At 38.3% G+C, this 11,790-nt stretch overlaps 1 protein-coding gene across 2 annotated transcripts; it reads left to right on the forward strand.

Annotated features, from left to right (window-relative positions):
* The first annotated feature begins 140 nt into the window (after nt 1-140).
* Nucleotides 141-10,179, forward strand: LOC137256355 (serine/threonine-protein kinase 16-like). 2 transcript variants are annotated; one of them, XM_067794143.1, is made up of 8 exons: nt 141-164; nt 1,996-2,157; nt 2,513-2,753; nt 4,061-4,200; nt 4,612-4,732; nt 6,174-6,269; nt 7,273-7,397; nt 9,652-10,179. In XM_067794143.1, the coding sequence occupies exons 2-8, from the start codon at nt 2,048-2,050 to the stop codon at nt 9,776-9,778; spliced, it is 960 nt and encodes a 319-aa protein (XP_067650244.1). In that variant the 5' UTR covers nt 141-164; nt 1,996-2,047; the 3' UTR covers nt 9,779-10,179. The 2 variants fall into 2 exon arrangements, with proteins under 2 accessions (XP_067650244.1, XP_067650245.1); XM_067794144.1 differs by having other exon boundaries at nt 153-215.
* The last annotated feature ends 1,611 nt before the right edge of the window (nt 10,180-11,790 follow it).

Genomic DNA, 11,790 nt, shown 5'->3' on the forward strand with positions numbered 1-11,790 from the left:
GTTATGGCATACTATGATTTCAGGATATAATAAAATTTTAAAATATGAAAACGTGGGACTTGTAAGACATTATTTTATGTCAAAACGCCTTAGAGGTCTCATATTAGTTAAGGGGTTGTATGGGGACCAACGTATGCGATGTCACTTCCGGTAGCAGAAGACAGGTGCTTGTTTTCATTTGGAAAGTAAATGCTTTACTGTCAATGCATGTTCACGTAAGTGTCGTCTTAGATTACATACCACTTAAACGGTTTGTTAAATGTTTTAATTTTACGATATCCAATGTTGTTGATATTATTTGTTAGGCCGTATATTCTCATGTTCCCGGTGAGGTCTTAACGTTCATGGTAGAAACGCTTATGGAATATGCAGGCTGAACAGGTGATCATGTAACGAAATTCGTCTGCTAAGTTGCTAATAATTGTATGCATCAATTGTACGTAGGTTATATATTATACAGTAATATAAGAACACTGAAGTCAGTCATCGGTTTATTGATTTTCAATATTCTGGGTCAAAGTATCTTTTTGTCTTTTTAGCAAAAAATCGATATTTCATTTTCCGTTCATTTTACACTAGGGCAAATATTGACGTATTCAGCATGAAGTGTCTTGTTTCAAGTTATGATTTTGTAACATATTTCTAGTCCAAGTATGTTAACAGCATCTCTGGATTGGTGTTAACATGTCAGTTTGAGATTATTACCTTGAACAGAATCTTCTGAAACATATGTTATGTTTTAGATATTATTAGTAATAATAATAGTCCATTTATCATGCACATTTCTCCATGCACAATACATCCTCAAGGTGCCCAAACGTTATAGTTACTATTGCTCTGTAAAACCCAAGATGCCTGTGAGGCACTAGAAGATTAATAGTCGCATGACCATTCCCACTGGGTAGATCTACCTATTAAGTGCTAGTGAATGGGACAATTCATGAATTCACTAGCCTAGGATGAGACCACATGTGTCATTGACAGTTTAACAACAAGGATATATACTTAGACCTGATATGGATCATTTTGTGAATAGGTATCCATAAAACAATTATGTCTTAAACAAAGTTTTTGCTGAGCCTATTTCTTAGATGTAATATGGTAACTGTAGACACTAGACACTAATAGTCACTCTCTGGAGTGAAACTTACAAACACTGTCACCTATTGAAAGACTCCATGGTTAACTTAGCTTCAACTGATTTATGACTTGAACTCACAGGACCACACACCCATATTTGGGATAACACTTTCTCAGTAGAGTACTGATTCTAGTACTTTAATTAGGTTGACTCCTATACAGGATGTAATCCCCAGCAGTTAAAAAATCCTTACGGTCATGGTTTCAAGCTGCAGATAAACTTAGATTTCTCTTCATATCTGCTCAAAACATAGATACTAAATTTCATAGTGATAATAAAGTAGAGTTATTTTTTTTGCTATTTATCACTTCTCAGTAACTATTCCATTAAATATTAACATCAAATACCATGTTGATTTATTCTTTTGTAATTACATCATCACGATTATGACATAAAAATTGTGGCAAGTGAAACATTTGTCAGGACATGTTATTTTCTGAAAGTCACTTGCCACAAGGCAAGTGACTTTTTAAAAAGAATTGAACCCCTAAACCTACACTCTCAAGAGTCAGGCACCTAGTTGCTTGATGATTGATGGATGGATTATTTTTGCAAGGAACAGTGATAGAACATAGGAAATATTATTGTTCAGGGATCAAGCAGTAGTGCAGAAACTTTAAATGTAAATGAAATCCAAACCTTTTGCTAATAGGTCACTGAGCACAGACATACACCTTTTGTTCTGCTGTGACACACCTTTATGGTAGGTCAAGAAAACATGGACTGTTATGTATGTTCTTCGAAAGGACTGCTTTTGAACACCTGAGTAATATTTTCAGGTGATACGTTTCACGCTACATATTTACCTGCCTTGGTACTTTGTCACTGTTTGCCTTTTATTTGTTTAATTACAGGATATGAAATGAAGAACCATCTTCACAAGATAAAGTTGCCAAGCAACCACGTATGAATACACTTGGACTGAGTTTGATGTTAAAAATGGGCTGCATTTGTGGCAAAGAATCTATCAACATTGACAACAGAAACTTCTACATTCGGTCAAGACTTGGGGAAGGGTGATAATGATTCAACATTTCTGATTTAGTTTTCAGGACACTAGGTTTTACAGTCTCTTTCAGTATCCAAATGACTTGTTTACCAACATACATCAATGTATCTCCAGGGCTAACATTTCAGTAAACCTACACTAACCCCAGGATCCATTCCTGTGCAACTCTTGAATTACATTTGCTAATTTGATTGGTTACACTCCTTGGTCTAATAAACCAGTCAGATTGCCTCTTCATTCATCATGTTCATGTTTGGGGGTAATATTTTCTGGTTGTGCTCCTCATTCATGTTCAGGGGGAAATGATTTTTGGTTGTATGTATTCATGTTCAGGGGTTAATGTCTTCCAAATTCTGCTCCAGAGGGTTCAGTTACGTTGATCTGATAGAAGAAGTGAGGACCCACAAGCTTTTTGCTCTCAAGAGGATCACATGCCATTCCAAGGATGAAGAACGGGTGGCGATGCAAGAGGTTGAAATCATGCGGACATTCCATCACAGCAACATTGTGCCGCTGGAAGCCCACTGCATGAAGCCTGTCGGACATTATTCCAAGACACTCGACATCACCAGTGAAGTGTTCATCGTTATGCCATATTATAAGGTATGTAGGTGGCTGTGGGGTAGCCTAGTGGTTAAAACATTCACTATCTTGCTGAAGACTTGGAGTCAATTGTGTGAAAATAATTCCTGGTGTCCCCCACTCTGATTTGGCTGGAATATTGCTAAGAGCAGCTTAAAACTAAAAACTCATACAATTTCACTTGGCATACCAAAAAACATAGGGGATATTTCATTTGAAATGCAAATAATGAAGCCATAGAGAAAACAAATGATAAAAAGAAATTAAGGGAAAATGTGACAGTTTATTCCATTCCTTTGGAAATGTTTCATCTGTATGGACATGTATTACTTTTTCTCAAATGTTTTGGCTTTGGCTAGTGGTATGCTTGCAAAATGGAATATCCACTACCTTTTGTAATGGTGTATAAGGTTGGTTATCAGAATAGCACTTCCTACATTTGTAGGTCTTGTAGCTACTTGTATCTCTTACATCTAGAGGAGAGACCCTTGTGCCCTCTGTCTTGGAAATGTAAATATTTTTGGCGAAATAAGGGAGTGGTCAAAGCAAGCCCTCTGATTAGTTGATGTTTGTTAAGGAGACAATTACAGCTGATGCTCACCTTTATGATGTCTTTGCTGGAAAAAAACCCACTCCATTTTCAAGTCAGACAGGCAATAAAATTAAAAATTCCCACATGTTTTATGAAGAATGTGCACATTTATGAATATTGACCAATCAGAGGGTTTGGTTCAACCTCACCACATTTTATGCTGGCCCTGTTGTCATCTATCTGTAACTAGCTTGTTTTGTTGAGGATCAAAATCAGTTTTCAGTTGACTTACAGAAATAACAATAAAGAATTGCTAGGTGTCATGAGGGGTGATCAGTAGACTAATCATCCGTGGTTATATTTACATTAAGTTTTGTTAATTGCATGTGATGGTAATGTAAAATCATTGAGCTATGACATAACAGAACACTGGAGCTGCCAGCATTTAGTTCAAAGATGTACATACTGTCTGCGAATCTTTCATAAATTCATCAACAAGTATGTCAAGACAACCCTAGGATTTGAAACAGAATCCTTCTAATACTTCTCTCTGTATGAATACCATGAACATTTTTCTTTATGAGAACCCTTTCCTCTCTCGATTTGAGATTTAAAGTTTAACTTATTTTAGCAGGATGTAAAGGAAACCACATGAATATATCTTAAGTTTGATCAGTATCGTCCAGACAGCTTTAGGTTCGCTGGTTTCCTTGAACATTTGAAATGAAGAGTCCAGGTATTGAATGCTCATGAGCATCTATAGATCTGAGAGCACATGTCCCTCACTCACACACAGAGAGGTAGCATTCAAGACAAGATTGGATACCTGGCAGTCAAGTCGGAGAAGATGGTGGAGGACAAGCTGTGGAGAATGTTCTTGGGCATCTGTCATGGCGTCCGAGCTTTGCATTCCTTCAACCCCCCATATGCACACAGGTAATATTACCATTGTTTCTTACATATAGTAATTCGCCCCTACATAGGAAGTATGTGGTGCAGTGGATAGAGCGTCTACCCAATGGTTCAATCCCCTAACCCCTCAGTTGTTTCATAGATTGCCTCTGTGGTGTAGTGAGTAGAGAGTTTGCATGATGGTTCTCTCCCTTGGCTGTTCTGTCTCTTGGTTGATCCCTGCCTGTATACAACCTCTTTCTGTCCAAGAAAGCCAGATTATTGATTTGATCCGTGTCACACTGAAAGATGTAAAAGATATTTTCCACAGTTTCAACACATTATGGTTACTTTTGTTTTCACACCAGTATGGTAGCTGTCTACAATTTGAACATCAAGCTTACACATATAATTTTTAAAATAGTGTTTACCAAATGTTTACTCGGCCTCTTTCAGAGACCTGAAGCCTGCTAACATCATGATAGCAGATGACGAGACCCCGGTGTTGATGGATCTTGGCTCTGCAGCCAAAGCTAGGGTAGATGTGAGGAATCTACAAGAAGCCCGGGCACTGCAGGTTAGTGTCCCCGGAATCCACCCTATCATCACTGCAGGGGCCACCCTATCATCACTGCAGGGGCCACCCTATCATCACTGCAGGGGTCAACCCATCTGAAGTTCTACAGGGCATTTTAAGATTTTCCAATACATCACAATCAATATTATAAACGCCATGAACAAGCCATAGGTGGTTTCCTGCTTTTAGTAATATTTCAGCAATATTCCAGAATAGTCTTCGTGTACTCATGTTGGGAATCAAACCCTGGTTATTGGCATGATGAGTGGACACTCCAACAACTATGCTACCCCATTTCCCCTGTTCTTCAAAACTGGTTTAACCATCTCCATTTCCTCTGCGATTATGAAAGCAAAGATGTCTCTCACTCACAAGTGTTGTGTGATTCATATGCTACATGTTGCTTCAAACTTTATGGACGTTCTCAAACTATACTTAAGATGTATTATCCTTCATAGTCTGGGAAAGAGTTACAACTGCCCCCCAAAATTTGCGAATGTTTTGGAATCGGTAACAGCAGCTAAACATGTTAAATAGATTGCTGTGTAAAAATTCATTTTATAAAAAAATCTTGTCATCATAAAAATCCTTTTTTCCTTTTTCCTTTCCTCAATACTTTTTTTAAATTCCTGTTTCTCTAAAAGTAAATCAAAGTACCAAATATACTGCCTTGAAAATTTGTTTTCCTACTTTATTTCATATCAATACTGTAATATCTTTATAAAAAACACATATTGATTAATAAAAGTAATCAATTTACTTTTAAGAAAACATGTACTGACATTACATTTTACAGACCGTGTCCATAACGGGGCACCACTTATGAAACAAAAGCCATGGGGACTTGCTATTTTTATCACATAATTAGATTCAGGACACATTTTTCTACAAAATGATACCAAATTTAGCAATTTTGTGACATTTTGATATATTCCATATCCAATCGCCTTAATATTTAAATTCACACTAAACAAATATTTAAAAAAAAAATTAAAAATATGTTACCATAGCATATCAACACTTATCTCCTATTAAAACAACATACCCAAATTAAATTTGATAAGGGGAAATAACTCTTGCCCAGGTTTTCCTTAGGATAAATACTTGTGTGGTCAGAATATCATGATGTACAGTTAGCAGCAAGATAGACTGAAGTAACTGTGTATTAACATAACAAATAACAGATCCCATGTCCCATTGTCACATCCCATCACGTACAGTATGCACATAAACAAAGGTACCCAACCTTTTTACCTGCTTTAAGTCAAGTGGTTGCTTTATGTGTTTGTTATCGAGGGTGTATACTTCTTTGAGTAATGCCCATTTATTAACAATATCTTTAAGGTCATCGCACAGGTCTTACTATTGGTTCATTTTGGTTGATGCCATGACAACTACTTTGCATATTGTCTGAACATATATGACATGTTTATAACTACAGGACACTGCAGAAGAGAGGTGCTCTATGCTGTACAGGGCCCCGGAACTGTTTAACGTAGACTCTAATGCCAATATTGATGAAAGAACAGATATTTGGGTGAGTATACAGTATTTGGGCTCTGGAACAGATTATGTAAGAGAAAAACTTCAGTACACCATTGGGTATGCATGTCAAGTTGATGGACTAAGGGATTTGAAGTTTTTCAGTGTTAGTCTGATGGCAGTCAAAATTATTACAATGAAATGTTTAAAGAGTTTGGGGTAGGAAGACTGATTCCTTATTTTCGGATTAGCTCTTACACCTACCCAGTTATACACCCAAAGTAAACTGCTTCAACAAATTTATCCATCTACATTTGATAGACATGTGCCGGTTTACATGAGTTTCATTGATGCTTAAACAACATTCAGGTTCAACAGTATATAACATGTAAAACAGATTTTTTTATTCTCCTGTGCAACCTGTGTTCTTTGTGGTGGGAAATCAACGGTGTATTCTCCTGCTAAGAACATTATCTCCATCCATCCATCCATCCATCCAACCATCCATCCATCCATCCATATAGCATTATGCAACACAGAGTTCACGTTAGGTTGTTTTGCACGAGTGTGTGCAGAAGTAAAATTATTTTTATGTAGTCAAAATCTTTTGCTCATGAAATTTTCAATTTTATCCTGAATCATTTCAAAATTTGTTGTGTTTCTGTATGTTGCTGTTTTAAGGAACTATTTAATATGAAGTAGATCGGAATCTATACGTCCAGAACATGCACAAGAGCTATGTTTGTGTGTTTTATTTTTTTTTTTTTGGCTTGAAAACGCAGGTTTCTGTATTAACATGAACACTGAGACCATGATTAACTTGAACGTAACAGCACATTTGTTAATATCCAGGGACATGAAGATGTTTGATCCATTATGAGGGGAGGGGGAATATTTTTTTGGTAGAGCCATTGATTACCACTAGTTTACCTGAAACTGCAGTATCACAAAGGATGCTATATCAAGGGATAACTGTATCAAAAGCATATTATATAAAATATATTGAGATCTCCAAGTTGTGTAAACATGTTCCTGACATTGTTATCTGTTTTTGTCAGAGCCTGGGTTGTGTGCTGTATGCTATGGCGTTCCTGGAATCCCCCTTCGAGAAGGCCTACCAGCGAGGTGACAGTATTGCGCTAGCTTCCCTCGGACGCAATGTCAAGTTCCCTGAAAACTCTAGGTATTTGGCTTATTATCTATGTATTATTGCCAATGAATATGTTTAGTTATGATTTTGTTGTTGTGTAACACAGCACTCGTTCAATATATATGAAATGGTTTTCATAGGCACAGCTGGTCAATACACTTACACCCGAGCTGTGGGACTTTCAATACTGAGGTTACATTCCATTGCTGGTCAATACACTTACACCCGAGCTGTGGGACTTTCAATACTGAGGTTACGTTCCATTGCTGGTCAATACACTTACAGCCGAGCTGTGGGACTTTCAATACTGAGGTTACGTTCCATTGCTGGTCAATACACTTACAGCCGAGCTGTGGGACTTTCAATACTGAGGTTACGTTCCATTGCTGGTCAATACACTTACACCCGAGCTGTGGGACCTTCAATACTGAGGTTACGTTCCATTGCTGGTCAATACACTTACACCCGAGCTGTGGGACCTTCAATACTGAGGTTATGTTCCATTGCTGGTCAATACACTTACACCTGAGCTGTGGGACTTTCAATACTGAGGTTACGTTCCATTGCTGGTCAATACACTTACAGCCGAGCTGTGGGACTTTCAATACTGAGGTTGCGTTCCATTGCTGGTCAATACACTTACAGCCGAGCTGTGGGACTTTCAATACTGAGGTTACGTTCCATTGCTGGTCAATACACTTACAGCCGAGCTGTGGGACTTTCAATACTGAGGTTACGTTCCATTGCTGGTCAATACACTTACACCCGAGCTGTGGGACTTTCAATACTGAGGTTACGTTCCATTGCTGGTCAATACACTTACACCCGAGCTGTGGGACCTTCAATACTGAGGTTACGTTCCATTGCTGGTCAATACACTTACAGTTGAGCTGTGGGACTTTCAATACTGAGGTTACACTCCATTGCTGGTCAATACACTTACAGCCGAGCTGTGGGACTTTCAATACTGAGGTTACGTTCCATTGCTGGTCAATACACTTACACCCGAGCTGTGGGACTTTCAATACTGAGGTTATGTTCCATTGCTGGTCAATACACTTACACCCGAGCTGTGGGACTTTCAATACTGAGGCTACGTTCCATCGCTGGTCAATACACTTACAGTTGAGCTGTGGGACTTTCAATACTGAGGTTACGTTCCATTGCTGGTCAATACACTTACAGCGGAGCTGTGGGACTTTCAATACTGAGGTTACGTTCCATTGCTGGTCAATACACTTACACCCGAGCTGTGGGACTTTCAATACTGAGGTTACGTTCCATTGCTGGTCAATACACTTACACCCGAGCTGTGGGACTTTCAATACTGAGGTTATGTTCCATTGCTGGTCAATACACTTACAGCCGAGCTGTGGAACTTTCAATACTGAGGTTACATTCCATTGCTGATCAATACACTTACAGTTGAGCTGTGGGACTTTCAATACTGAGGTTACGTTCCATTGCTGGTCAATACACTTACACCCGAGCTGTGGGACTTTCAATACTGAGGTTACACTCCATTGCTGGTCAATACACTTACACCCGAGCTGTGGGACTTTCAATACTGAGGTTACGTTCCATTGCTGGTCAATACACTTACAGTTGAGCTGTGGGACTTTCAATACTGAGGTTACATTCCATTGCTGGTCAATACACTTACAGTTGAGCTGTGGGACTTTCAATACTGAGGTTACGTTCCATTGCTGGTCAATACACTTACAGCCGAGCTGTGGGACTTTCAATACTGAGGTTACATTCCATTGCTGGTCAATACACTTACACCCGAGCTGTGGAACTTTCAATACTGAGGTTACATTCCATTGCTGGTCAATACACTTACACCCGAGCTGTGGGACCTTCAATACTGAGGTTACATTCCATTGCTGGTCAATACGCTTACAGCCGAGCTGTGGGACTTTCAATACTGAGGTTACATTCCATTGCTGGTCAATACACTTACAGCCGAGCTGTGGGACTTTCAATACTGAGGTTACATTCCATTGCTACAGTCGTCAGCAGTTTAAATTTTTGTAGAAGAGAATGGATACGATTTATTTCGTTTAGTTTGTTTGTAATATTTTGCCTGAGCCCCACTAAATCACAGGTAAGACTTTTAAATGTCATGTTGATTTTTCATGTTGATTTATTTTATAAGGAAAGTCTATGATCAAAGTAGTTGAACAGTATCAATGTGTTGTTACAATTCATATGTAAATGAGATTTGAGTAACGTAAATATAACAGGTGTATTGTATCAAATATTCAGATGTTTCTTTTTTTGTCAGTTTCAGCAAGTCAGTGGAAGATACAATCCTCTATCTGATGACTGTAAATGTGATGGAACGACCTTTTATCGACCAAGTTATTTCACGAGTGGACAGTATCACTCAAGCAAGTGAAAACCGAGTCTGATTGGCTCCCTTTGTCATGTGATCTAAGTACTTGGCTATTCGTATCATATGACTGATACTAGTCTTCTGTGTCATGTGACTTGACCATAATGCATCATGTGATCTGCCCTAAACATCCTCCCACTACAGACGGTCTTTGTTGTGGGAACAGATATGGAATCCTGTCTGCTTCAAGTGATTGTCTCTGGGTGTCTCTCCTGTGAGAGGTCATGTTAGTTAATCAACTCTCTAATCAGTTAACAGCTCTAGGATTTAACAAGCTCCTTGTTGAACATTTTTCAGAATGTATAGATGTAGTTAGGTTAACTTAAGGGTGACAATGGGTGGTCCAGTGGTTAGTGTATTATGTCAGAGATCTGGTTCTATTCCCATGCAAGTGTAGAAGCATCTCTTTAGAAAAAAGTTAAAATATAATATCTGATAGCATAAATTTTGGTGAACAATTTGTGTGTCTTAGCAAAACATTCATCAGTTAATGGAAGTTTGGTTTGTGATGATTTTGTGAATTTTTTTCAAACATTTCAAATCATTTATGGGCAAGAAAAGGGACATGTGATGTCCATATGTGCAGCTGACTCCTAGTGTCCCCTGCTGTGATGTTTCTGGAGTATGTATTGCTGACAGAGTGAGTGAGTGAATTGAGTTTTATGCCGCACTCAGCAATATTCCAGCTATATGGCAGCGGTCTTTAAGTAATTGACTGTGGACCAGACAATCCAGTGACCAACATGACCATCGATCTGCACAATTGGGAACTGATGACATGTGTCAACCAAGTCAGTGAGCCTTACTACCCGATCCCTTTAGTCACCTCTTACAACAAGCACAGCCGCCTTTTATGGCAAGCACGGGTTGCTGAAGGCCTATTCTACCCCGGACCTTCACAGGTCCTGACAGCAGAGTAATCACTCCCTCACTTGGTGATGAGTGAGGATGAGTTGAGGAGTACTTGTCTCCAGCAAAACCAACAATCACTGTTCATATGAGCTGCATATTTTTCATAAAAAATATTACAATTTTCTATTGGTAATTATGTTTAGTAACCCATGTTTTAGTTTCATGAAAAAATCAAAAGCTTTTAGAGGAACACTGTGTGTTATTACCCAATATAGCCTTTTCAGCTTGCAGATGCAACCTTAACCATAGTGAATAACTTTAAATATCCCATTACTAACAACATGAATCGTTGTAGCAAGCCAAAGTGAAATCACAGGAAAATTACAGTTCAGCTGAACAAGCACAGACTCTTTTATTAATGTCTATATGTTGGTTTAAAGAGAACAAGCCAAATGGATCCATGGAAGTCGAAATCTGTTGAATACCTAAAGGAAATTGTGAACCAATTTGTGACTGATAGTGTGTTTATGAATAATTCAGTGACTGGGTACACATCACCAACCAACATCACTTGCAACACAACATCACCACAAATAACTGGCGACACAACATCACTTGCAACACAACAGCACCAACCACACAAATTCAGTGAGGTGTCAGTCATGTTCGTCAAGACTTGAAGATGTTCATGGCAGCCTCCCTCAGTTGATATTACTGTATTTCTTCAGTTAACTGCCAAGGTTGAAATAGTTTGGGGTACATGGAGTATTTTGCTTTCACAGAACATTTCCAATTATTTTTGACATATAATTAAATGAGTTATAGAGTTTTAGAAAGAAGAGTATGTTCCTGTGTACATACCGGTAATTGGATGAACTGTGGTATGTGTTTTAGCCCATGCTGTTTTGATAAGTGGTCAATATTGTACAGGTTGTGTTTGTCTCATTACATCCTTTTTAAATCAAATAATTTGACTGTCAGTGTTAAGTGTCAAAAGACATAAGTATGACATCAAACCATTGTTAATTTTTAAATGTTTTCTTTTATAAGACGAATGTGATCAGCTTGCCTATTTAACTGGCTATTTTGACATATTTATAATATACTATGTATATGTGTGTTGTATTGGTGTTCAGAGATCTCATGTGGTTTAACCACACTCCTGGTAAGGCACAA

The sequence above is a fragment of the Haliotis asinina genome, chromosome 11, assembly GCF_037392515.1.
Source record: "Haliotis asinina isolate JCU_RB_2024 chromosome 11, JCU_Hal_asi_v2, whole genome shotgun sequence".
Classification (NCBI taxonomy): Eukaryota; Metazoa; Mollusca; class Gastropoda; order Lepetellida; family Haliotidae; genus Haliotis; species Haliotis asinina.

Excerpts from the sequence above, each read along its gene's own strand:
- LOC137256355 (XM_067794143.1), top strand. The coding sequence starts at position 2,048 with ATGAATACACTTGGACTGAGTTTGATGTTAAAAATGGGCTGCATTTGT. Across the intron at positions 4,733-6,173 it reads AAGAAGCCCGGGCACTGCAG|GACACTGCAGAAGAGAGGTG; the intron begins GTTAGTGTCCCC and ends TTATAACTACAG. Across the intron at positions 7,398-9,651 it reads AAGTTCCCTGAAAACTCTAG|TTTCAGCAAGTCAGTGGAAG; the intron begins GTATTTGGCTTA and ends TTTTTTTGTCAG.